General features: G+C 37.9%; 3 protein-coding genes across 3 annotated transcripts; 1 reads left to right on the forward strand and 2 right to left on the reverse strand.

Annotated features, from left to right (window-relative positions):
• Window positions 1-3,948: 3,948 nt before the first annotated feature.
• LOC125234858 (60S ribosomal protein L12) lies at window positions 3,949-8,455 on the reverse strand. Its single transcript, XM_048141275.1, has 4 exons — window positions 8,297-8,455; window positions 8,145-8,218; window positions 6,618-6,798; window positions 3,949-4,168 (listed from the first exon to the last, which is right to left on the reverse strand). Exons 1-4 carry the CDS (start codon window positions 8,331-8,333, stop codon window positions 3,966-3,968), a joined length of 495 nt encoding a protein of 164 aa, XP_047997232.1. The 5' UTR covers window positions 8,334-8,455; the 3' UTR covers window positions 3,949-3,965.
• Window positions 8,456-9,788: 1,333 nt separating this feature from the next.
• On the forward strand, window positions 9,789-11,567 carry LOC125234439 (tumor susceptibility gene 101 protein). Its single transcript, XM_048140681.1, has one exon. The coding sequence runs from the start codon at window positions 9,885-9,887 to the stop codon at window positions 11,100-11,102; it is 1,218 nt and encodes a 405-aa protein (XP_047996638.1). The 5' UTR covers window positions 9,789-9,884; the 3' UTR covers window positions 11,103-11,567.
• Window positions 11,568-15,665: 4,098 nt separating this feature from the next.
• On the reverse strand, window positions 15,666-27,046 carry LOC125234438 (serine--tRNA ligase, cytoplasmic). Its single transcript, XM_048140678.1, has 8 exons — window positions 26,638-27,046; window positions 25,939-26,155; window positions 24,942-25,102; window positions 23,320-23,501; window positions 19,206-19,296; window positions 17,382-17,638; window positions 16,207-16,333; window positions 15,666-15,908 (listed from the first exon to the last, which is right to left on the reverse strand). Exons 1-8 carry the CDS (start codon window positions 26,956-26,958, stop codon window positions 15,783-15,785), a joined length of 1,482 nt encoding a protein of 493 aa, XP_047996635.1. The 5' UTR covers window positions 26,959-27,046; the 3' UTR covers window positions 15,666-15,782.
• Between the last annotated feature and the right edge of the window lie 192 nt (window positions 27,047-27,238).

Consider the following 27,238-nt stretch of genomic DNA (forward strand, 5'->3'; position numbering starts at 1 on the left):
TACCGGGCACCCGGTATATGAATTATATGAAATTTTTTATCTGTGCAATGGACAAATAAGGCCGACAACAGACAGTCTGAAAAATTCATAATCTGAAAAAAGGTTTGTATGCGACAAATCTTTTTTTCAGATTATGAATTTTTCAGACTGTCTGTGGCGTGCCTAAGGTGGCGCCATCTGTCATAACCTTTGAGTGTGCCTCCTCAATACCAGCGTGTAACTCACAGTCGCCATCTAGCGGAGAGTAGCAGAATTGTCAGTATTGATTGTAGGATAATTTTAGGGTTAACCCCTCAAACGCCTTGTTCCAGATCTGTCCCAGACAATTTAAACTGTAATTAACAGATTGAAGGTTATTAATTCAGTTACAAGTTTTTGACAACAATTTATTGTATTGCAGTTAACAATGGCCCCATTTACTGATACTATATGTATAAATACTATGTTGTCGAAGTGCACCTAAGACATCTACCTAAATCAAGCATGTTAGGGTAGGCTCCTAGTGACTATTATATTCTTTGGTCGGCTCACACCGGAATGGCAGCGGTCGGTAACAGCGAGCAGCGGGTGACAGCGGCCGGCCGGCCGCTGCAGAGGTAAGATAATCACGGTGTTTTCAGTCGTGTGTTCTATAAGGTACCTTTAGGCTTGGAAAGTCACATGAAAAGTTGCCATAACTTAATAAGAGATGGCGCTGCATTTAAAATCTTGACTGATAACTCTTATTAAAGTATATTGAATAGTATGGTTATGGTTGCAACTTATTTGCCAAAAAAGTTGACAGTAATAAAATTTACAATTTAAATACATGTTTGACATGTAATTAACCATAGAATGCCGTTCGCTAGTTTGCAGGTGATACAGCGACATCTAACGAAAAATCTGGACACCAAAAAAACTTATACATTTTACGACAAGTCATTCATTACCCAGTTGGCGAGGGTAACAGTGACATCTAGCGAACAACTTGCACTACGGCATATAATTGTTTTTCACGCCCTCTATCGTTTACTTTCCTAAACATATCCTAAGTACATCGGATTTACTATTTCGTTTGACTGAAAAGACCGTACTTTAACAACCATACTTTGACCATACTATTCAATATACTCGGAGGTAATTTTGAACTTTATCTACATAATTACATATATTTAAAAATACCAGTGTCACTTGACTACTCGGAACAGGTCGCGCGGCCTCTTTGAGTTAGTTTTCACATTATCCGATCCGATATCGGAAGGATTTCAATAGAAAAAACCCAAGATGGCGCCTCTAATGTATGGGATATCGGTCCTACATATCCGATATCGGATCGGATAATGTGAAAACGCACTTAGTAGCATCAAGAAATTGTCATTTGTTCTTATAAAACACGCAAATATATTTGGGGAAAAAATATGATATTTGCCACTTCCAGGCTGCGATACAGCGCAATCTAGTTTTATCCCTGAAAGGCCATATTTCAGGTGTACAGTTTTTTGTATGAGCTTTGTTAGTCCTGGTCCGGTATATATTATGTCGTTTTTGGTTGTAGGTACTGGGTACTGGGTAAGTATTCCTAGTCTAGGGAGTCTCCATCTGGCACAAATGGCTGCGCCTTCATGGCGGTGGCAATGAGAGACAGGACATATAGTAGAGCGGCGAGAGGGTCTCGGGAAAAGTTGATGTGACTGGAGAGTATACTGCTGACAAGTGGTATCGTTGTGATCGGTACACTTTACTGAGTACGAAATAATGACTTGTCACTTTCTCAGACTGTGGGGGGGTTAACTATGACGTCACAAAGATCGCGGTCCCGGGTTTAATTTTTTTGCCAATTTGTCTAGAACCCCTTATCCAATTTTGAAAAATGAGGTGTCGATTGAAAGCGTATAACATGCTGATTAAGATTTATTATATGTGAAAAGTATAGTTTTGTTAGTTATTTTTTAATTAACAATAATGCAAAAAATACGTTTTTTTACTCTCTTTTTTGATTTTTGTGACTCAAAAAGGCAATGAAAACGGCCACTTAGCTAAAAAATATGTTATATAAATCATTTAACTACATTATTAAGCTATCTGTTGCTTTTTGAATTTCTACGATCGGATAATAAATGAGCAAACTACAACCACATACCTGTAGGCGGGGAGTACCGCTTGACACGCGTTCCCATACATTCGGCGTCTACCAAATTACACCTCGCGCAAAATTCGTTTCAAGCAGATATACCTCTAATCTTATTCATCGTAACCTATCAATATTGATATCATTTGAAAGCACAATTAAAGTACTTTAAAAAACAATGTCAATCATTTTTTAAAATCAATAATCGCCAGTCTGTGGTGGTTACAAAGGAAAAAGTGGGTATGCAATTTGACTGGTTTCCTAGGTTTGATACCCTAGACGAGTTTAAAAGGGGAGGTAAAGGTGACATATGGGTTTTTCTCTGGCCTAAAAGCTACACAGAGGGTCAGGGGAGAAAAAACTAGGGTTTAAGTTTAGTTTTAAGTTATTTTTTCCTTTATTTGTTGATTTTATTGTGTTAAATTTTTTTGTAATTTTATCAAGGATACACGTTGGTTTCTTTTGCTAAAAGTTGCCTTTTTTATGAGAAATGTTATGAATTTTATGGCTTTTTCCGATAGAGACTAAAATTAACTTTCAAATAAGGCCACATAGTCATACTTTTACTTATATAATATTAAGGGTATGACCTGTGGGTATGACTATGTATCAGTATGACTATGTGGCCTTATTTGAAAGTTAATTTTAGTCTCTATCGGAAAATGCCATGAAATTCATAACATTTCTCATAAAAAAGGGAATTTTCAGCAAAAGAAACCAATGTGTATCCTTGATAAAATTACAAAAAAATTAAACACAATAAAATCAACAAATAAAAGAAAAAATAACTTAAAACTAAACTTAAACCCTAGTTTTTTTCTCCCCTGACCCTCTGTATAGCTTTTAGGCCAGAGAACAACCCATATGTCACCTTTACCTCCCCTTTTAAACTCGTCTAGGGTATCAAACCTAGGAAACCAGTCAAATTGCATACCCACTTTTTTCCTTTGTAACCACCACAGACTGGCGATTATTGATTTTATGAAAATGATTGACATTGTTTCTTAAAGTACTTTAATTGTACTTTCAAATGATACCAATATTGATAGGTTACGATGAATAAGATTAGAGGTATATCTGCTTGAAACGAATTTTGCGCGAGGTGTAATTTGGTAGACGCCGAATGTATGGGAACGCGTGTCAAGCGGTACTCCCCGCCTACAGGTATGTGGTTGTAGTTTGCTTATTTATTATCCGATCGTAGAAATTTAAAAAGCAACAGATAGCTTAATAATGTAGTTAAATGATTTATATAACATATTTTTTAGCTAAGTGGCCGTTTTCATTGCCTTTTTGAGTCACAAAAATCAAAAAAGAGAGTAAAAAAAAAGTATTTTTTGCATTATTATTAATTAAAAAATAACTAACAAAACTATACTCTTCACATATAATAAATCTTAATCAGCATGTTATACGCTTTCAATCGACACCTCATTTTTCAAAATTGGATAAGGGGTTCTAGACAAATTGGCAAAAAATTGAAACCCGGGACCGCGATCTTTGTGACGTCATAGTTAACCCCCCCACAGTCTGAGAAAGTGACAAGTCATTATTTCGTACACAGTAAAGTCTACCGATCACAACGATACCACTTGTCAGCAGTATACTCTCCAGTCACATCAACTTCAAAACTAGACGACTTTTTTCAATTCCGCCGCCTTACTAATATGAGAATGTATATCTCTAAGGGACACTTGCACCAACAAAAATGAAGGGTTAACCCGAGGATTAACCCACCATTAATTACACAGGGACATCCGTTAGGGATTAATTTGACAGATGACAGCCCACTAACCCTGAGTTAAGTGGTTGGTGAAAGTGGGCATAAAACAAACAACATGTAAATTAGAGTTGTCATTTATTCGTCAATGACGAGCGCGCCCGTGTTGATGTCAGTGATGAGGTCGTGCGGCGCGCGGCCCTCCACCGTGCAGCCCACGGACTGCGCCGTGCCGAGGATCTCCTTCACGCTGCCCGACAGCTCGCGCGCCATGGAGCGTGGACGCATGATCTTGGCGATGCCGATCACATCTTCGAGGGAGATGTTGCCGCTGTGCTTGACTGGAATGGAGAAAGTAATGGTTACCGTTAGTAAGTTATATTTACGGAGTAGGGAGGATTTCAAAGAAAAAAAATCGGGTCGGAAAAAATGGGATATCGGTATTCGATAAAACGCACTAATAAAGGGACTATCCACTATCCACACTCAGGCGACGCACGTCGTAAGACGCGGAACGTAAATAAAAAAAAACGTCTCCTCAGTACATTTTGTATAGGAAGGACGTAAGACGCGTCGCTTGAGGCGCGCGCCGCGTCGCCTGAGTGTGGGTTGCAGCTAACACTGCCACACAAATATGCCTGAAGACTCTAGATTATCTGTGTTGTTTAACTTCAAACTTGGGTAAATCGATTCCGCTTTAAGGTTGAATATATAAAAAATATAATATTGATCTGAAAGGTAATCAACCTTATACTTAAATTCAAGCAATATCTTTTTAGCTTGCAACTGCCGTGTTCTTCGCGTTCCGTACATCACATTTAGGTAATTTAATGCAAGTAGCCTTTAGCCGTAACACTGTGCGTACCTACCTAATACCTACTTAAATGATTTTCTATATGTCAGAACGGCGTTACAACGATAACTATGAGTATTTAGTTGTTTAAAATATGATGTCTATTTATCAACTACGTAATATTTATATATTTCACTCTATATTATATTTAATACATTCACAGACCTGTTTATATATTATTCAATAAATTGCTATCCACTTCCTTATTTTAATCAAATTACTTTTTTTGTTCCTTATATTGACACTGCCTTTAGTTTTCTGAGCTATCTTCTTAGTTCCTGGGCCTCACGGAAGACCAGCGCTGTAGCATTATATGCTGGAGCATATGCTGAGTGGAGTCCTTTTGTGGCCTCTATCTGCAGCATCAGCATCTTTTGTTGTATTGTATATAGTTTTAAGTATTTAGTTCATAAGATCTCTCTTTTTCTCTCTTTTTTTTTAAATGTATGTGATGCTGTATGATGGTTTCTGCAATAAACGTTTTCTATTCTATTCTATAGCAGAATTACAACAAGACGGCCCTTACAGGGCGTATCGCGTTCACCAAGCATACGACAAATCAGGTTTATAAAAGTTTGAACGCGTGCGACACCGATCAGTAGCGCCCAAGTATACGACCCGCTAACAGTGTTCGTGTCCGCTCGGGAAAAAATCTTAAATAATCAAATTTGGTTGCAAACAATGGTCTCTTGCAGCATAAAGTGGTGTGGCAAGTCTTCTAACACTTCTACATATAAAAAAGATGGAATAACATTCCACAGTTAAGTCAAATTAATTATTTTGTTGAATATTGTTTATTATCCGCGGAGTTCATTTATACTGGTCAATATGGTTGTACTGAGCGGCGCCGAGGCGCGTCCATCCCTTTTTGCCTAGTTAACAACGCGATATGCTATCCCTTTCACGTAAACGACTAGGGATGGGGCCATGTTAGTTTATGTCTGTTGCGGGAACTTCGTACTACCGTTCGTACCATGTGCTACCATTTTATGAAATATAAAAGAAAGCAGATTTGTAATTGTGAATAATTATCTAGAATCTGTAGAGTCTGTAGTGTTATTTAGTTGATTGATTAGCTAGTTTAGAATATTTAGTTGGTAATTTAACTTAGTAAACGTAAGTAAAAATGCACAGTTTAGTTATTAGTTACTAGAATGATTTTAATTGAGGTGCTATCACAATCATCATCCTCCTTGCGTTATCCCGGCATCGGCATTCGCCACGGCTCATGGGAGCCTGGGGTCCGCTTTGAAAACTAATCCCAAGATTTGGCGTAGGCACTAGTTTTATGAAAGCGACTGCCATCTGATCTTCCAACCCGAAGGGTAACTAGGCCTTATTATAATTTAATTATAATATTATAATTTGTTGCAAAACAAATTCACCACAGTACTGGTACCGGTACCATTGTCTATAATAGACATGTCCCATTCCCATCCCTACTGCTAATCGTAAAGGCGCGCCATTATTTGAAACGACCAATGGCAGCACCGTGCGCGCCCGCCTCACCCCGCAAGGATTGGTGATTTGCGTCTCGAACAATATCGCTTGCATTAGGCTTCTAGTGGGGTGTTCTGTGGTCCTGGCAAAAACCTCTTTTTCTTCATTTTCTCCTAATTTTTTTTAACTATACAACACTCTTTATTGCACATCTCCATGGTTTACAAGTAATGCAAAAGAAACAAAAACAATTAAACAGAGGTAACAACAGGCGATCTTTCATCCAGATAACCTTTGGGTAATCTATGGTGGCCAGTCAATTCAACAATTTTATCACCCCCTTTATTTCCATAAATCAATGATAAGTAATACATAGTTTCACTTTAGTATATATGACAAATTCTATAAATTTTTACCTCAATAAAATAAACCGAGCAACAATTTGGTTTTCTCAGATTAATTTTCAAAAATGAAATAATTGTCTACTTAGTACTCACTGTTCTTTTGCTTCTTGCGGTCACGTGGCGGCTCTTTCAGGGCTCTGATGATGAGGGCAGCAGCAGAGGGCACGACGGAGATCTGGGCCTGTCTGTTCTGCACCGTCAGTTGGACGGTGATCTTCAGACCCTTCCAGTCGCTGGTAGCCTTGGCGATGTCATCACCAACCTTTTTGGGGGACTGTGGCGAGAGAATAGGTTAACAAACTGTCTAGACGTTTTTGAGACTGGTGGTTACGTAATTCCTGTGGTTTTTTTTAAATAAATATTGGAGAAAAAAATTGATAAGTAATCAAAACAAATTTGGAATTTTATAGGTAGAAACTAACTGCTGTACATAATTATTAATTTTCTAAGAGATATTTCTGTAGAGTTGGCTAATTTATTCGGTGTCCCAACTATAAAATAATAATGAAATGTGTAACTCACCAATCCTCATGCACAAATAGGAGTTAGGAATCCTAAGTTTTAGTGGATCCTTCCCCGGGTTACAAATGTAAGCAGCCGATTGGTTGGCTGCTAAAATAAAATCACAAAGTGTGAAATAATTAATTAGTTTCAACCTTTCAACTGCCAACAACCATTAAGAGTTTAAAATTCACTTTGACTTGTTTTCCAAAGTTCATCAAACTCTTTATATGGAAAATTAAAGTTTTAGATTGCACCAAGACATAAAGAGCTGACTATTGTAACATAATTAGAGTAGTTATGGCGGTTAAGAGGTTCTGTTCCCTTAAACAGAGTTTTTAAGACAGATTCAAAAAATATTCTTTGACAAGAGTCTAAATAAATAGGCTAGTTTCCTATACTCAAGATAAAATATTTTATGCAATGCACGACATAAAGCACCACATAATTAGAAGAAAAATATGGACAGTAGTTATGTTTAAACATAATTTATATTTAATAAGTCAAAGAGAAAGATATAAAGTAAATAAATTGACCGTGACGTCACACCTCAGTATTTCATAGTAATTCCATATTAGCAAATCGTTTTGACAGTTCTTAAAAAGAAGCTGATTTGACTAGTAGGAAACTAGCCTATTGTCAGAGTATAACTTTACACATTGATGTACTTTTAATATACCATTACTTGAATAAAACAATATATCTGAAAGTTTAAAATCTCTGGCAAGGGAACTAATGTGTGACACATACTTCCCTCAGTACAAGGCATGGCAGTCATGCCTGGTCCGCGACTCCTTATTGGCCATTCGGAGTAGCCGCGACAGGGAACAGATCCTGAGTCACGGGTTCCTTCCATCCGCCAACCGGAAGGACGCGCCTGGTAGGGAGGCACCCCCCAGGATCACTCAATCATCTTGCAGAGGCAATAAGACTTTCATTAAATACGTAATTGCATAGTTCTTAATTGCCTCTGATAACGAAAACTCAGTTAAGAGCTTCGTTAGCTCCAGTTCCATAGAAATATCCAGGAACTGTAGCAAATATGTTTAGACTGCCACGCCGAAGTTGAGGTTATGCGGGATGAGGTTAAGATATACGAAACAAAGTTTTTATACTCACCAGACCGAGGGGACCGATCTTAGGAGCCAAAGATGATGTGGCACCAACTTCTCCTCCAACACATCTCAAGTTAACTGCAAAAATCAGACACCGAACTTGTAGAAACACTTCACCATGTACATGTTAACTTTTTGTAGTGGATGGCTTCTTACCGATTTTAACTTCATTAGGATCGAACTTAGGCGGCATGTTGCTAGGATATTATAATAATATCTTAGGAAATAAACTAAATTCCAAGCTGATTTAGCTGGATTTTAAATAGCGAGCGCCACGGACGTTCCGGGAGTTCGCCGAAAAAGAACACTTTTCAGAATGACAGCTGACAGCCGCAATTTGTTGCCAACGGCGCAAGAAAATATTCATATTTAATAGGGTAACACTTTTTGAAAGGTTGCTATAGTATCTTCTTAGGGCCCCCACAGACGGGAGACAAAACTGTTTTGTCTCCGTCGCTCGGTCTATGGGCTAGTATGAAGGTGCGCACACTAGGCGACGCAACTTTTCATACAAATACGACGGAGACAAAACAGTTTTGTCTCCCGTCTGTGGAGGCCCTTAGTAGTTTGTGGTTGCTATACATTATCAAACAAGTGGAACTACTACCATGGTGCTTGCACATAAGCGAAGGAGCGACTAATAAATGTATCGTGTTCTACAAATAGTCGAGTGACTTCAACTACTACAGATGTCACGAATCAGGGCCATAACCCAGTTCAACACACGAAAAAAAAAACGACTCAAGCTGATACAAATAACTTTTACGCACTGTCCAGCCCAAAGAGTATTGAATCACTACGTTTGTCTAGCTGTCTAGCTAGACCTGGCTAGACCTGTCTGCCTGTCAAGTCCGACATTTTCCTGATTAAGTTAATTACCAGTTGAATTGAACTGGATCATCTGTATAAGTAACAGCAAATACTATGTAAACTCTACGAGTTAATACGTGCAGCTTGGTGCCAAAGTTGGCAACATGCACACTAGCGCTCCTAGCGGCATGAGTTGATCGAAATAGTTTAGTTTCATACAGTATAAAATTAAAAAAAGTTACATATTCTTATTTTTTTGTTTTATTCCGTCTAAAAATGTTAAAGTAGATCAAGTAATAGCATTTTCTATTTTAATTTACTAAAATAAAAGTCTGAACAACTACTTTGATCAACTCGTACCGCTAGATGGCGCTAGTAAAATTGTTGCCGTTCCAATGTATGGGAAACGTCAGAAGCTGCACGTATTATAGTATATAGTATTTGGTAACAGTCTTAGTAACAAATTGGTATTAAGCGAGTAGATCCATATATATAATACTACTCTTTGGAGTAGATTATGTTATGGTATTATATTCTTTGGATTATGGAGTAGTTAGTTCTCAAGTGAGTTTATACCCTTATGTCAAAATCTTCCAGTGCAGTTTGTTTTGGCTCCCCACAGACAGTCTTAAAAATTCATAATCTTAAAAAAAACTTGTATGCAATCTGACAGTTCAAACTGACACTGACAAGACACTGACAGATCTGAACTGTCAAATTGCATACAAGTTTTTTTTAAGATTATGAATTTTTAAGACTGTCTGTGGGGAGCCTTTGACTGGTAACCCCACAATCGAATTCGATGACAAATTTCATCACAAATCTTTATTGACTTGTATTGACTGATGTATTTTGTGAAGTGATTGCATTTATTTAGCATAATTGCATTGTAATAAAAGCAGTTCACAGTGTAGTTAAACGATTAAGCAGAATTATGGCTAACGACGAAGCTATTTTGAAACAATACCTATCCAAATACCAGCATCGTGATTACACAGCTCGTGAGGTAATTAATTTGATACAAGCACACAGAAGTCTCACTTATCGTTTGGAGGCCTTTGTTTTCAACAATGGAACAAGGAAGGATCTGCTCAACTTAGAAGGGACTGTTCCTGTACACTACAAAGGTGCTTATTACAACATACCAGTATGTATTTGGCTGATGGACACTCATCCAACAAATGTACCTCTGTGTTTCGTTAAACCGACGCCCGACATGTCTATCAAGGTGTCTAAATACGTAGATAGCAACGGGAAAGTTTACCTGCCATTTTTACATGAATGGAACCCACAGAAATCTACTTTGTTGAACCTTGTTCAGGCCATGATAGCTGCTTTTGGGGAGTTGCCTCCTGTGTACTCTAAACCGCGCAATGAGGCAGCCAGGCCTCCATATCCTGTCAATTCTTTCATGCCCCAGCCCTATCCAGGTGCTGGCTATCCCCAAGTTACACCACAGACTGGGTACCCACAACCAACACCATATCCAACTACATCCAATGTGCCTTATCCTGGATATGGTGCTCCATACCCTGGTGCAGGCCCAGCTGCTACTAATGGAGTGCCATACCCACCATTGCCAGGCAGCACACCCTACCCTCCACAACAGGCAGCATATCAGACTGGACCAGACAACAACAGTGGAACAATAACAGAAGAACATATAAAAGCATCCTTATTGTCTGCTGTTGAAGATAAACTGAGGAGGAGACTGAAGGAGCAGTCCCAGCAGTCACAAGCAGAGCTGGAGACACTGAGACGTACTCAGCAGGAGCTTCACGAAGGAAAGTCAAGGCTTGAGGACATCCTAAGTAGATTGCAGAGGGAACGCTCAGAGTTGGACAAGAATGTAGTAATTTTACAAGAAAAAGAGAAAGAACTGCAGGCAGCTGTTGAGAGATTAGCAGAACAGGAAGGAGTAGATGTGGATGAGGCAGTGGTGACCACTGCTCCTTTATATAATCAGCTCTTGAACGCTTTTGCTGAAGAAGCAACTCTAGAAGATGCAATGTATTACATGGGAGAAGCGTTACGTAAGGAGGTGATTGACTTGGACACTTATTTGAAGCAGGTGAGGGCTCTGGCGAGGCGTCAGTTCACTCTGAGAGCTCTAATGCACAAGTGCAGGCAAAAAGCCCAACTGGCCTGTTAATGAACTGGCTTCAAAATGTTGTGATTTCTTTACGAAAACCTGCAATACTCTGGTCAGAAAGCATTCTCAAATATTGAGGTCGAAATTTATATGTAAATTATATCTGGGTTATTCTCCATATGTCTGCTTCATCAAATTATACTATATGTATGAAAAGTTTGACTGAATTGAGTGTGATGGTCATATAATTTGAGAATGACCCTCTAAGAAAAATGTTATTTTCTACAAGAGTGCATGGAATTTATAAGAGGTTGTTTATATTATTTATAGACTTTCAATTTGCAATCATAACTTCTATAAGTTCCACTGTCATCTGTAAAAGAAAAACAGAATGAAAGATCTTAGTTTGTAAATTTAAAAGAAAATACCTTAAAAACTCAGACGAAGGATACTATAGACTAGACGCAAGCGTACACCCGTAAGGGACAGATATAGAATAATGGAGCGAATTTAAGAATCACTTTAAAAATGGCTGACAGTTTACCATAAACAACCTACGTAATTTGGGCGGATAATAAGCTTGACAAGTCACGTCCTTATTGTGGCAACGGCGGAAAAGTGAAACTATGACAAAGACAAAAAATAACATTTTGCTCTCTGTCACTCTTATTATAATTTGTATGTGACCATCTCGTTTGGTAGTGGTATTATTATTTGGCTGTCTAGTCTATAGTATCCTTTGTTTAAGCTTAAAAATGTATCCATTTCATGTTTTGCTATTACTTAGGCCTTATCTCTGTGACATGAATCGAACCTACACTTGTGTGAGTAAATGGCACATTCATTATTGTAATACATCACATTCAACTGATATGAATATCAACTTTAATTTACTGAGACTAAATTATTTTAATTTGGTGTATAAATTTGAGTTCAAAAACAAATAAGAAAATTGTTGTCAGTACATATACTTTACATATTTGTATTATGAACAATTTGTGTTAAAGTTTTTTTTTTTTTTATGATGGTAAGCGATCACCGCCGCCCATGGACACCCGAAACACCAGAGGTGTTGGAGGTGCGTTGCCGGCCTTTAAGATGGGTGTACGCTCTTTTCTTGAAGATTTGAAGGTCGTATCGGTCCGGAAATACCGCAGGCGACAATTCATTCCACAGTTTAGCTGTTAAAGTTTAGTAAAACTTCCCACTTTGTTCCTTACAGTCCAGTTCATAAATATCTGTACATTTGTTCACCTTAGTGCTTAAGGTGAACAAATGTTCACACATTTACAAACTCGACGGTTCCATAAAGACAAGAATTACTTGTATCTTTGTATGAGTTTGACAAAGAATCTCCTTTTTGCTGTGTACTTAACACAGCAAAAGGGAATGTACAAGTTTCTAATGGGGTGGCAACGCGCATGTGACACTGTTTGAGTTGCAGGCGTCCATAGGTTACGGTGACCGCTTTACATCAGGCGGGCCGTATGCTTGTTTGCCACCGACGTAGTATAAAAAAAAAAGCATATATGGCAATCAAGAATTTGGACGTTTACGTTAACTTCAACACATTTTGGCAGATCATGTTTTTAATAATTTACTATGTTAGTTAATTTTTTCATGTCACTGAGATAAGAGTAAATATATCTAGCCTATTATTACCTAGCCTTTTATGATAGTTAAAATATATAACCAATATGTTTTTATTGTCTAGACTTTTGAACAATACCTTATTTATATGTAGTGTAAGGTTTTAGCAGCCCGAGATATTTAAACAGTGCAAGAAAGTATAATTTCTTCAATACATGATCTACTCGCGCATATGGCCAATAAAAAATCCAAACAATTTGAAATCCTTTTGGAATGTAACAAATTTTCCCATTTATTTTTGAGACGTGAATCTATATTGAAAATATCACTGTTAAAATCTCTTATGTAATCATATTTATTTGTATTGTGATATGCGTTAGTCAAATAAGGTTCTTACAAAAACAACCACACAAAATACACAACTATCATAGTTAGGTATTTTTAGTAACAAATGTACTAGAAACTCCTGACTATTATAGTTCAGTGGTTTTAGCTAGTTCCCTTAATGGCTAGAAGTTGTTTTATAAGTCTTACAGTATGGTAAAAGACTCATACTATAAGTACAATCTAATAAGACTCTACTTATAAATATGATCATAAATGAAAATCCTGGAATTCAGTCTATTCTTGTCAGATTGCGCTGCCATTTTACTTTTGTGTTCAATCTATGGGTAGTATGAGTCGCTAATTTTTAATGGTACATACCAGATACAGTAAATAAGTTATATAAGAAATGGGGGGCGTGGGGAGCACTTTGCCCAATGCCCACGACTGAACTAGAGCATGTTTACCAGAGTGACTTTAACCCTTAAATGCATGATTTTTTTCTTTTTACTAGAAATTAATAATGTGATAGACAATGGTTTTCTGACTCTAGGAAAAATAATAAAAAAATATTTAACATCGATTTTAATACTAAATCAGTGTTAGAAGTAAAATAGGATAAATCTTACTTATATAAATATATAATTACTAGTAAAATTTATAAGAAAACTTTTACTACTATTAAAAAGGTACACTATTTGAGAAACCCCTATGATAAAATGATTAAACATAAAATAGTTACTAACTCTGAAAAAATTTGCCTGAATCATGTACTAAAAATCACCATCATCCAGTTTTTTCACACTTTTCCGCCATTTTTTCTTAAATAAAAACATTATTTCCATTCCAACCCTTTAAGAAAAAATGGCGGAAAAGTGTGAAAAAACTGGATGATGATCCTACAGATCTAAGAAAAATAAATAAAAAAGTCCAGCTTATATTTTGGCTAGTTTATTAAATAATACATGCATTGTAGCCAAATGGCAACAATATGCATTTAAGGGTTAACAGAATCTCTACTGGCACTTGAGAATTTTGAATGTAAGAATTTACAATTTTTAGTTAAATATATTGAGTGCCATGCGACAATAGGTAGAAAACCTATTGAGGCCGATGTCCGCTAATAGGATCGCCGAATCGAATTTCGATAATTCGCCTTCAACGTTTACTATGAAACTGCGTCCATTGGCGATGTGTGATGGAATCGAATTCATCGTTCATGGTAAATAATTAATGAATATGTACTATAGAATCCGAAGTTTTGTGATTGAATTCGGCGAGCCTAGTGGATGCCAGCCTTCATAATATGATTACAAGGAGTATTTTGTTAAGTTCTATATGACAAGAGTATCACTGTTTTTTAAAAAATAATTTCGATAATGATGGAAAAGGCTAACCTATCACAAAACTTTAATTTTGGCAAATTAAAATGTTACAAAATCATGATTTGAAGTAGATTATATTATACTTTTGTGGATGTAATAATCATATTTATTGAGTAATTATCTTAAGTAGTCTAGTTGTTACACAATTAGAAATGAACTATGTTGTGTTCGGGTCTCTACAAAATGGACTTTAAAATAAAACTACTAGGACTGATTTTAGTAATACCTAATTTTCTGAACTATTCGAAGGTATGCCTAGTACCTATAAGGTAGGCAAATCAATGAAAAGTAGACAAAAATAAAAAATCAGAAAAAGAAAAGAATAATTGAGCCGGAACAAAAAATTGAATGAAATAGATGGCGCCCGCCGTAGTGCACTAAAAGTTGTCATTGTATAGCCTCCAGAGTCCTGGAAGCATTTTGTTTTTGGATTTTGGAACATTTTGTTACGACATTCGGATTCGTACAGCGCCATCTTCGTGTCAAATGCGAATGTCTTATGTCGAAAAATCAACGAATTTTTGGCCATGTTTATAATTGACATCAATTTAAATAATATCATTTATTTTCATGCATCTAAGGCCCAAAACTTTACATTCAACACTTTCGCAATCAAGAACCCGCCTGTTGGGCACTCGTGAACTTTGGTCAGATGCCGGAGAACCCGCTGGTCGGGTTCTTGTCATACAAGCGGGCGGCTTTAGATTACGGCCGCTTTCTGGTAGTGAATGTGTTAAAAGTGAGCACTAAATTCGCACGTAAGTTATTTGTTGCTTCGCGAGTATATTTTTGAGTTATTTTTAGTTTATGAGGATTTAATTGTTCCTTTGTACAGTTATACATATTATAATATACATATAACTAGCCATGGTAAGGTCTCAGAGGTCACTGTTAATGATTTTTGTATGTCGATTAAATGTAAGTTATGCATTGCCTAGGATTTAGCCCGTGGGCTGCATTGTCACAATAAATATTGAAATTATATTCAAATGGTGTTTTATTGATATTAAAATAGTTTAGTTAAATAGATGACTAAATTTTGATATCCCGGTATTAACTATACCAAAAGTAGCCAGAGAGCAGTTTAATTTTCTTAGTTCTCACTGTCACATATGAAGAATTCATTTTAGGCTTATGCGGCCATTATCAGGATGCCTAGCCAAAGTGTCAATTGGTTACGCGCCATTATGTAGTAATTCTTCCTTACTTCCATATATTAGTGTGACAGTTTCTTTTCGTTCGCAACGGAGAGTAGGTAATCGATTAGCACGATGGCTAGCCACCTAGGCAACATTGCTAATTTTAAGGTAAGAAAACAGAAAACTTCATTTAAATAATTTAATAATAATAAAAAATATTTAAATGCTTCGCATAAAAATAAAGAAATGCATTAAGCTTTGTCAATATCTTCGCAGCAAAGACTACTTTTTTTTAGTGCAGGCTACTTCTTCTTTCCTTCTTTTTTCTTAGCGGCGGCCGCGGCTTCCAGGTCGATTGGCGCAGGCTTGACGAACGGGATCAGGTCTTGGTACTGCTCTGGCATCCAGGGTTTTAGGGCTTCGGGGACCTGTTGTCAAAAATGAAGAAAATATAGTGGTCAGAAGATATCTTACTTGGTTGGTGAGATAACCCAAAATGAGTCATGGCCTCCAAAATAAGCACTTTTAGGAGAAATCATTAACACCTTCACTACCAGACTAAAAATGGTGAGCTACGTCAGAAACCGGTCGCAATTTATAACCGCGCGCTTGTATGGCGAGAACCCGCCTAGCGGGTCCTCCAGCATCTGAGTAAAGTTTACGAGTGCCCACCAGATGGGTTCTTTGTGGCAAAAGTGTTAAGATGAGAAAGAGTAGGAATATTACCTTGATGCCCTCCTCAGTCTGGTGCACTTCTAGCACTGCGCAGATGACTCTAGTAGTGGCACACATAGTAGCATTCAGCATATGCACATACTCTGTTGCTGCGTTCATCTTCTTTGTCTGCCCGTATCTGCAATAAAAAAAAAAACAACATTACGGTACGGGATATTGAGGATCTTGCAGAACTCTTCAGCGTTGTTGGTAATTGAGATTGGACCACCCATGAGTCAATTAATACTGTGTACGCTCCGGACTATTAGTCTCACGAGAATCTCGGCCTTCAGAATCCTTTCGCGTTGTTGAACAGTAAGATTGAACCCCATATGACCATGAGAGTCTCAATAAATACTGTATCTTGCTGAAGTGGGGCGCCCTACACGGCTCAGATACCCAATGCTCATGTGGGACGGTTCGACAAACGATGGAGCACATGCTGTCTTGTCCAGCGTGCCCGTACGCCTGCTTTCAACTGGACCTCCGTGATGCGACAGACAGGGCGATAAATGTCGCTACCTTTTGGGCCCTGTCATACCACAGTCTGAGACCATCGACACGAGAAGAAGAAGAATACTGTATCTTAACGCTCCGGACTTTTAGTCTCACACGGAGCTCGGCCTTCAAACGAGGATTTGTGCTTCCAGATCCACCTTGGTAGCAGATCCTAGAATCCCTAGATGATCTTTTTCTGTCCTGACACTGCTTAGATTTCTTCCAACACCTGGACGACATTTCTTTCACAAAGATCCTCACCTGACTAACAGCCTCCTGGTCTGGTACTCCAGACAGTTGCTGCAGGACACCAGCTCCCTATAAACCCCGGACCTTGGGAACCACGCCTCCAGGTCCAGCTTCTTGGTCGCAGATGCTAGAATCCCTGGATGATCTCTTCTGAGTGTGTTCTCTTAACCTGCTTCTAACACCCTGGGCGAAATTTCTTTTAGAAACCCATTGGAAAGATCCTCACCTGACTAACAGCCTCCTGGCCTGGTACTCCAGACAGTTGCTGCAGGACACCAGCTCCCTATAAGCCCCGGACCCTGGGAACCACGCCTCCAGGTCCAGCTTCTTGGTCGCAGATGCTAGAATCCCTGGATGATCTCTTCTGAGTGTGTTCTCTTAACCTGCTTCTAACACCCTGGGCGAAATTTCTTTTAGAAACCCATTGGAAAGATCCTCACCTGACTAACAGCCTCCTGGCCTGGTACTCCAGACAGTTGCTGCAGGACACCAGCTCCCTATAAGCCCCGGAGCCTGGGAACCACGCCTCCAGGTCCAGCTTCTTGGCGGCGGCGTGGTTGAGCGCGCCCGACACGATGTTCACCACCCGGTACGGTATGCCGAGGACCTTGCAGAACTCCTCAGCGTTGTTGATCATCTCGTCCATCATGATCCAGGACGCGTTGTCGTGGGGGGAGGTTAGCACGAATTGTTCTACCTAGAGATTTAATTCTTTCTTTAGGAGATGCTTAAAATTAAAAGAAAAAACCGGCCAAGAGCGTGTCGGGCCACGCTCAGTGTAGGGTTCCGTAGTTTTCCGTATTTTTCTCAAAAACTACTAAATCTATCAAGTTCAAAACAATTTTCCTAGAAAGTCTTTATAAAGTTCTACTTTTGTGATTTTTTTCATATTTTTTAAACATATGGTTCAAAAGTTAAAGATAAAAGATAAAAGATAAAGATAAAAGATAAAAGACATTTATTCATGACGCTCACAAACACGTACGTACATGTACACACAAGAATAGGACAAAAAACAGAGAACAGAACATTAAGTAAGTGCGCATCACGAAATGGACCCAACTCAGCATAATGCTAGCTGGAAGCCAGCGCTGGTCTTCCGTAGGGCCCATTCGGTGATGCCACGACAGATAACAAACACACAACAATAAAAAGAAAAAGAAGAAAAGAGACAGAAAAAATAAAACTATTTACATAAAAAAACCAAGAATACACATAAATCACAATCAGTTAGAGAGGGGGACGCACTTTTTTTTCCTTTAGGAGCGATTATTTCCGAAAATATTAATATTATCAAAAAACGATCTTAGTAAACCCTTATTCATTTTATAAATACCTATCCAACAATATATCACACGTTAGGGTTGGAATGAAAAAAAATATCAGCCCCCACTTTACATGTAGGGGGGGTACCCCAATAAAACATTTTTTCCCATTTTTTATTTTTGCACTTTGTTGGCGTGATTGATATACATATTGGTACCAAATTTCAGCTTTCTAGTGCTAACGGTTACTGAGATTATCCGCGGACGGACGGACGGACAGACAGACACGGCGAAACTATAAGGGTTCCTAGTTGACTACGGAACCCTAAAAAGGAGGGAACACTAAAAATACATAATTTTGCAGATGACCGTGAATGATTTCTGTGTTGTAAAGGAGGATGAAAAATTGTCCAAAAATGTTGTACTACTTTTAATAGGGGGTTTAAATTCGATCATCATCATCATTTCAACCCTTTATCGCCCACTGCCTAGGCTTCTCTTCTAGTTGTGACTTGTAATTTTCCAGATGTCACCGACCCAGCGAGCCAACGGATGTCTCTAGTTTTTTTTTTATTACATACATTGATTTGACACAATACCCAGAGGTATTGTGTCAAATCCATACTGTGAATGAATGAAGATACTGGGATGCGCTCGTCTTACTTCGTGCTAGTACTTTTGACTTCAACTACTTGAATAACAATTCTAGATAGTCGTATCTAGAGTGCATTTGAATAATTGGATTAAAATAAGAATGATACACTTCGCGTAATGTATTCCTATGACATAATTAATATCATTTGACTATATTGTTCTAAAAATATAAAGTTGGTCGGAAAAGGCTTTGTACCGTAGAGGTGTAATCCTAAGAAGGTAAGTATTTATTTTGTAGTTAAGAACAAAGTGAATATTTAAATGTATTTGTTTTTTTTTGTCAACCGTACCATTTGCCACGAAAAGTGCACCTTGATAACGATCTTTATTGATTATGTAACTTACCTTTTCAAATTGGTGCACCCTGAATATACCGCGCGTGTCGCGTCCGTGAGATCCAACCTCTTGCCGGAAACACGTCGACAGACCCGCATATCTAAAAATTAAGGCAATTATTGTCATATTCAAGTAGAAATATACAAGAGAACACGAAACTATTATACAAGTCTTCACTCTGCATAAATAAGGCCAAAGTCTGAAAACTATTGAGTATTTGATTAACAGTAGTTGTACATTCTTGGTTCTATCGTTACTGGTGCGAGAAGGGTCGCTGAAGATATGTTCCAAGTTTGTGAAGGCCCTATGGGTTGTTTAGAACGACAACGAGTCGATTCGCTTTTTTTTTTTTAATATTATAGGACATTCTTACACAGATTGACTGAGACCCACCGTAAGCTCAAGAAGGCTTGTGTTGTGGGTACTCGGACAACGATATATATAATATATATTTTGTTTTCAGTACATACCTGATAGGCAGAGAAGCCTCAGCCAGCTACTCGTCCCTATGGTAAGTAGCTATGGGCTGATCCAAGGTAGCAATGAGTTCTTTTCAACAGCAGAATCTCCCTTATTTTATATAAATAAATAAATATTATAGGACATTCTTACACAGATTGACTGAGGCCCACGGTAAGCTCAAGAAGGCTTGTGTTGTGGGTACTCAAACGGTGTAAAATCTTCGCTGGTCTCAGGTCTTCGTAGTGGTGGTAGAAATAATAAGCGGACTGTAGTTTGTTGCTGGTTTTAATCCGAATTGTGGAAGACAAAGAAAGTGGTACAGTGAATGTCGTTGGAGGCGGAACAACCGTAAGTTTTTAAAAAGCTCTAAAAGCTGTCAGATTTGAATGTGAATATTGCCAATTGTAAATAGTGATTTCAAGTATGATTTTATACACTCCAATGAATATTTTAGTTAAAAAATATGCAAGTAGTATTAATGAATAATAGAATTATAAATGAACATTAAATAAAAATTGAATAAATTAAAACTGATGATTTGCAATGCGTAATGTCAACTTGAATACAATATTGAATATTTTAATGAAAGAATATACAAATTGAAATGTCAAAAGTTGCATGATAATGAATTAGAATTAAAATGAATTATTATTATTAAATTTATAAAATTGAAAATTGATTTTTAATTACAAAAATGAATATCTTAACCTAACGAAGACAGGATCAAAAACCAGGGTGGTTTTTGAACGGTTTCGTAACATGCTCCCGCCTTGAAGTCTGTGACTTCAACTGTATGCCGAGGGGAGGGTAGACGTTGTTGCAGACCGTGAGATACCGTCGCTGCCATGGATGCCTTCCAAGTTGTCCTGCTGCTGAGTGCCACGAACCGGTGATGTCTTGGAGGCTGCAATCTGTGCATGTGGAACGAAATGTGTGGATCGCCCATCAGGAAGTGGAAAGGAACGAAAGGACTGAAATATGTTTGGGTGAAAATTACCATAATTTGAATCAGTAGGTGTAATGTACCTATGTGAAAGTGTGTAATAAATAACGTGATAACAGTATAAATGAAACGCCTCACGCTCTCTTGATACGTTACCTATCAAGAACTGTATCGTTTCGTTATTCAAAAGAGGCCCTGCATGTAAGAACGTGAGGCGGTAATATTTGAATATAAAAATGTATACATATTGACGCTGATGTTTTGAACTGAGCAACCCTGAACGTTGAAGAACCTGAATGTGAATGGAGTTGCTCGGTCTTCCCACCCCACGATCGTAACTGCACCTGTGAATTGTATTGCCATGTTTGGCTTCCAAGCTACGCTCCATAGAAAGGGAGGCAACTGAAGTTCGCTGTAATGAGTATCCCTGGCCTGACGGCCGCTCTTTAAACGCGATGGATGTCGTGGATTGCTGATCATGAGCAGCTTTTGGACACTGACATTGTATCGTACAACTGTCACTCGGAACATTTGAATCTAATTCCCTAACTGGAAACTGAATATTTGTATTTGAGGGAGTTTTATGTGCGGATATGGATACTTGTGTGTTTATCGTGCTATCTAACATATTTTTGATCGCCTGAGTGGACACTTTCACTGTTGAATTAAGTTTTGAATACTTATGAATCAGCACTTGTGCATTCGACATGCTAGCGAAGTAAATGTCTTCGAAGAGTGCCCGCTCATCCTCTATATACTCTCCGCTTGTGAATTCTGACAATATGTCTATGTCTAGCAGCAATGTATCGAACTCATTGTATAAAAGCCCTATTTTGTCAAATCGAAGCTGCAGCTCTGCAAGCTGTAACTCGTTTACTTGCGGTTCAACAGCTAGTTGCGACACAAAATTGTGAAAAACAGTAAGTTTACCTTTAATAAGTCCAAGCTTGTAATTAAGACCTTAAATAAAAACTTTGCTCTTAAAAAATCTCCAGGCGCTAAAACTATTTGCTATGCGAATCAAAGGTATGCACTTGTATTACGTAACCTTGTTTACGACTTATTTGCACTGCAGTTAGTTATCAAGATTGTTTTAAGAACGTGTTTGCCTTTTTTTTTTGAAGTTTTTAATTGAAATTAGCGTAATAAAGTTACAAAATTATTGAATTATTGTTATCGTATTGTATAGGAATTATGTGAAAGTGATAGTTTATATTAAAATCTTAAATATTATTACTGTGAACTGGGTCAAGAGGTTATACCTACTAAAATGAATATCTCTAGTGAATAATCCTATCGAAATGTCTACTGGCTTCTAATCCAAACTATGGCAATGAATTAACTTTCTGCACTGAATGGGAAAGCAATGAATTTGGTATTTGAATAGGTATGGCTGAATAATACCTAATGAATATTGCAGCTACACAGAAAATGAAGAAAACAAAGGAATGTGGATAAAAAAAGAAAGGAATGGAACGATCTCACTTTGTTCGTTTTCCCTCCTGTGCTGGCTGCTGCTTGGTTTTGAATGCTGGCTCCCGCTGATCTCCACTGAATACTCCTGGACTGGTCTAGTTGGCGCTGAATTGGCTGGATCCCGCGACTGACTGCTGGTCACGGATGGATGCCCACTGCAATGGGATGCTGCGTGTGCTCGTCGCGACTTTCACCCGTCCTGGATCCTGGCTGATGGGATGGGACGCGATGAGTGGAAGCCCTGGAACCTGCACGCAGCTGAATACGCCCTGCGCCAACCTGGTCGACCCACGGCTTCGATGATGAAGACCCGTTGCATAGGTGGAGCCTGACTCGGTGCCACAGTCCTGTCCTCTCACAATCCAGAGGCTTCGTAACGACCATGTAAAATCCAAATTACATGGATGTGGATTCCAAATTGTATAAATGTGAAATATGAGAAGAACAAAGAAAGTGGTACAGTGAATGTCGTTGGAGGCGGAACAACCGTAAGTTTTTAAAAAGCTCTAAAAGCTGTCAGATTTGAATGTGAATATTGCCAATTGTAAATAGTGATTTCAAGTATGATTTTATACACTCCAATGAATATTTTAGTTAAAAAATATGCAAGTAGTATTAATGAATAATAGAATTATAAATGAACATTAAATAAAAATTGAATAAATTAAAACTGATGATTTGCAATGCGTAATGTCAACTTGAATACAATATTGAATATTTTAATGAAAGAATATACAAATTGAAATGTCAAAAGTTGCATGATAATGAATTAGAATTAAAATGAATTATTATTATTAAATTTATAAAATTGAAAATTGATTTTTAATTACAAAAATGAATATCTTAACCTAACGAAGACAGGATCAAAAACCAGGGTGGTTTTTGAACGGTTTCGTAACAAACGGTATATATAATATATAAATACTTATATACATAGAAAACATCCATGACTCAGGAACAAATATCTGTGCTCATCACACAAATAAATGCTCTTACCGGGATTCGAACCCGGGACCGCGGCGTAGCCGGCAGGGTCACTACCGACTGCGCCAGACCGGTCGTCAAGGACTATGAGGTTGCCTTTACTCTTGGTGACTCTCGAGAGTGCCCTACAACTTACGTTACTGATTCGAGGGCAGAATGGTCACTGAAGGAAGATATGAAGACATGTTCCAAGTTTGTGAAGCCCCTGGGGTGTTTAGAACGACAACTAATCAACTCTCTTTTGTTTTCAGTACATACTTGATAGGCAGAGAAGCCTCAGCCAGCCACTCGTCTCTATGGTAAGCAGCTATGGGTTGCTCAGAGGTGGCGATGAGGTATTTCTCTTCGACTGCGGAGTCCCCTTTGTTTTCCGAGCCTTTGCCGATTACTTTGTACAGTTCCTCGTCGAACTGGGCGAGTTGGGCCACTTCTTGCATCACCTATTAGAAGTTATATTTTAATTTGTATATTTTTACTTAAAATGTATAAAAAGAGACTGAAACGACTCCACAGTCAAACTAACCAAGTTTTAAAAAACCGGGACTTAATCGCGTATGACTCATATTAAACTGACCTCCAACGTTTCAAGGACGGCGTTGTCCCCGTGGTCTCGGAGAATACTGGCTTGAAATGACAATAACACCTTCTGACAGCCGCGCGAGTTTTTCGAACTACCCGCACTTGGTTTTGATTATTTAGTCAGTTTAATATGTAGTCATACGCGATTAGGTCCCGGTTTTTAAAAATAATTATGTGTAATAATCGTGAAAGTTTAAATCAGTGTTAACCAAGTTTTGCGGAGCATAGCATAGTCATTAGGTTGTACTTCTTGTTTTTAATAAATAAATAAATAATTGTGTTTTAATTTAGCTACTGTTTTTGGCATTGGTGTATGAAGAAATGAAAATGAAAAACCGATTGAGATTCCCTAATGTTAATTATGATATGAAATGTTTCCTTACAAAATAAAAAACGCGATTAATTCCCGATTTGACAGTAATTACGTGTAATAATCATGAAAATTTTAACATGTTTAACAAAATAAAGTCAGGCAAAAAAGTGTAGGTAGATATTAAAAAGTGGTAACATTGCAGTGTTATCCCGCGTTTTCTTATACAAGGTGTATTTTGATAGCGGGTCAGTGAGAGCAGCTACCAGATAGCGTGCTGCTACGCGAAAACGGTCTTCCTTCGATTTTTAATTTATGAAAATTGGCGATTACAGATTTTGGAAAAAAACGTACAGGGTGCGAGAATGACCTTTTCATTTAATCTATCAAAATACACCCTGTATGAATTCTTCTTTCCATATCTTTAGTAATTTCATCTACTTGTGTTATACATATTATAATGAGAAACACGTCATGGCGTCTAAGTCACGAACAGGGCAGCCAATAGGTCTGCAGTATGACGCAATCAACAAATGACCTAGGGGCCGTCCACATATCACGTCACGCAAAATTGTATTTTTTTAAATTATTTTCTAATTGCATCCTGACCTGGGGCCCGTTTCTCGAAAGGTACAAGCCTTGTATTACAAGTGCGCGAACTGTCAAATATGGGTTGTCATGGAAACACACTTGTAATACAAGGCTTGTACCTTTCGAGAAACGGGCCACTGGGGCCCTTTCTCAAAACTGAAACTTACAAGTTACAAGCGGAAGTCTCTTTCCAACTTGTCATATTAGACATTGACAACCACTTGTAAATTGTAACTTGTACCTTCGAGAAATGGGCCCCTGACCTGCTAGCATGGGTTTGCGCGAGAACGGAACTCAACAGTAGCTATGGCATGGTGTAATAATGGAAATCCTTAAACGCGTGACCATCATTAAATGGCTATCCAATGATATTAATACTTATTTATATTGACCATCGTACCTCTTTCCTCATGAAGAAAGGAGTGTATAGTGGAGTGTAGCCCTTATTCAGCAGCATCCGTAGAGAGAGTTGCACCAAAGCCTGCTCTAGAAACACGGCAGGTCCCTTTAGGTAGTACCCTCGTCCGCCGGCCACTACTGTGCCTCGATCGCCGTCCATACCTGACAAACATAAACAATAAACAGTAGAGATGGCAGAAAGGATAGCAGGCAGAGAATGCAGTCTACATCTATAGAAAACCAGACAAAGAAATACACTACAACACTCCAAAGACTGGCAGGCTTAACGCTTTTGAGGCGATGATGTCCAGGCCTCACGAATTGTGTCACTTTCACCAAATGATCAAGACTAAGTTTGATTAATGTTGGTCTCTTCACTTTATAGGATCTCGGCTATGTAAATTAAATATTTTTATTAAACTTTTTATTTCTGTGTGTTGTTATCTACCTATAAATAAACAAAATTGTGAGAAATTAGCAGGGCAACTAACATGCTAATTCTCCACCCAAAATCAACAGTTTTAAGAACAAATTAGATACAGATAATAAGATGAGATAAATTATTATTATTTATTAATCAGGCAGGCAGTTATAACAACTGATAGTTGCCTGTATCCAACAATTCTTTCTTAAGATGTGTTCTTTAAATTAAACCTAGAAGAAGATCAGGCAGGCAAGTATGGTCGCGCAATAAATGATATATAAACAGGCCGTCTCTATCGCACTATTTGTAAGTTCGATGGGGCCCGATGTTTTATCATTTATCGCAGGACCCTACTTGTCTGCCAAGTTACAGGCTATATCAGTTGCCTTGATCTGTCTGAATTATAAACAGAAATTGCACGGATTTGTGACATTCTTAGTGACTTACGTGATGTTGATGACTTTTAGAATGAAATGACACACAAAAATGTGATCTCGAATTACAAATAATAATAAAAAAAAGTAATCTCCATCATCTTCTAAAAATTATTTTTACTGTTTTAATAAAAACTCACCATCAATCATACAGATCAGATCCACATGTGAATACTTAGTCCGGACCGTGCAGTCCCCATGCGTACGTTCCACCTTATTGTGTTCCTCATCATCATGCACTGGCACAGACTCATGTAGGTGGTTGCCGATCTCACGTAATGCTGCTGAGCGAGCCTTCTCTGCTGTTACGAGGTTCTGCTCGTTCTTTGTGGTTGCTTCATCTATTAATATTCTGACCTGAGGATTGATGAATAGTTATACTCTATTTATTAGGTTTGTATATAAAAAAAAACAAGCTATAATAAGATGTTTTATTTGGCAAGAACATTAAGCACAAAAAAAAAACATCTTGTTTTGATGTAAAAAACGAAATTAATCTTTAACATACTATCAAATATATAATAATGAGAGTTAGGTATCATACTTGTTACTACATATTATTTAAAAATTATGAAGGTTGAATGAATAAATAATATCAAACTTTCACAGAAACATGCTATTTTAGTGTTACTTGGTCGAAACACCTGGAAAGACAACCATATTGCAGAGTTACAAACAATACATTTTAATTACACAATGATGCAACTGTATTTCTTCATGTAGAAACATATGGTAAAGGAAACATGAGTCATATCATTACTTTTTAAAAGATTTTCAAGTATGGAAACATAATACAAACAAGTTAATAACAAACAGAACAAAATGATGCAATGCGGTACCTTTTTGATTTGATTCACTGTGAGCGGTTTAAGCTGATCGGCAACTAAATTTATGAGGTTACTAGAAATTTCCGCCGGCACTTCTTGATCCTCCGGCCCCGCCGCCTGCTTGGCCTTCATCTTCAGCCCGATCTCTTTGCTACACACATTCTTCAGCTTATTCAAGTTGTCAGCTTCAAACCGTAGTTCTCTCCAACGTTTGTCTTGCTCCACAACCGTGTCCACCAAACCCACATCTTTGAAGCGCTTTTGTTGGTTCTCCCGGATCTTGTTCGGGTCACCGTCTTTCTCAACGCGGAACAAATCTAGATCGAGAACCATTGTGCTGCTGAGACGTGGCAGGCAAGTTTTAAGTAAAACTTCAGCAACGGCTCCACGCGACTGCTGAGACTGCAGAGTGCAGACGAGTGCAAAAGTGAAAGGCACGTTCAGATACCAAATCTGTCATAATTTAAAACTTTATACGATGTGTTTTAGGGTGCTTTCTTAGAAAATTTTATGACTAAAAATAACATAATAACAAAAATTGACAACCAATGAATTTAATTACGAATACGATAGCATACACATAGTTTTATTTAATTAAATAAATACTTTTGCA

The sequence above is a fragment of the Leguminivora glycinivorella genome, chromosome 16 (assembly GCF_023078275.1).
Source record: "Leguminivora glycinivorella isolate SPB_JAAS2020 chromosome 16, LegGlyc_1.1, whole genome shotgun sequence".
Classification (NCBI taxonomy): Eukaryota; Metazoa; Arthropoda; class Insecta; order Lepidoptera; family Tortricidae; genus Leguminivora; species Leguminivora glycinivorella.

Bases quoted from the DNA above. Each gene is read 5' to 3' on its own strand.
- LOC125234858 (XM_048141275.1), bottom strand. From the start codon at position 8,333: ATGCCGCCTAAGTTCGATCCTAATGAAGTTAAAATCG. The intron at 8,219-8,296 runs GTAAGAAGCCAT...TGATTTTTGCAG, and splicing joins TCCTAATGAAGTTAAAATCG to TTAACTTGAGATGTGTTGGA. The intron at 6,799-8,144 runs GTGAGTATAAAA...CTCTCGCCACAG, and splicing joins AGATCGGTCCCCTCGGTCTG to TCCCCCAAAAAGGTTGGTGA.
- LOC125234439 (XM_048140681.1), top strand. From the start codon at position 9,885: ATGGCTAACGACGAAGCTATTTTGAAACAATACCTATCCAAATACCAG.
- LOC125234438 (XM_048140678.1), bottom strand. From the start codon at position 26,958: ATGGTTCTCGATCTAGATTTGTTCCGCGTTGAGAAAGACGGTGACCCG. The intron at 16,334-17,381 runs GTGAGGATCTTT...TTTTTATTGCAG, and splicing joins GCCAGGAGGCTGTTAGTCAG to ATACGGGCAGACAAAGAAGA. The intron at 15,909-16,206 runs GTAATATTCCTA...TTTTGACAACAG, and splicing joins AGACTGAGGAGGGCATCAAG to GTCCCCGAAGCCCTAAAACC.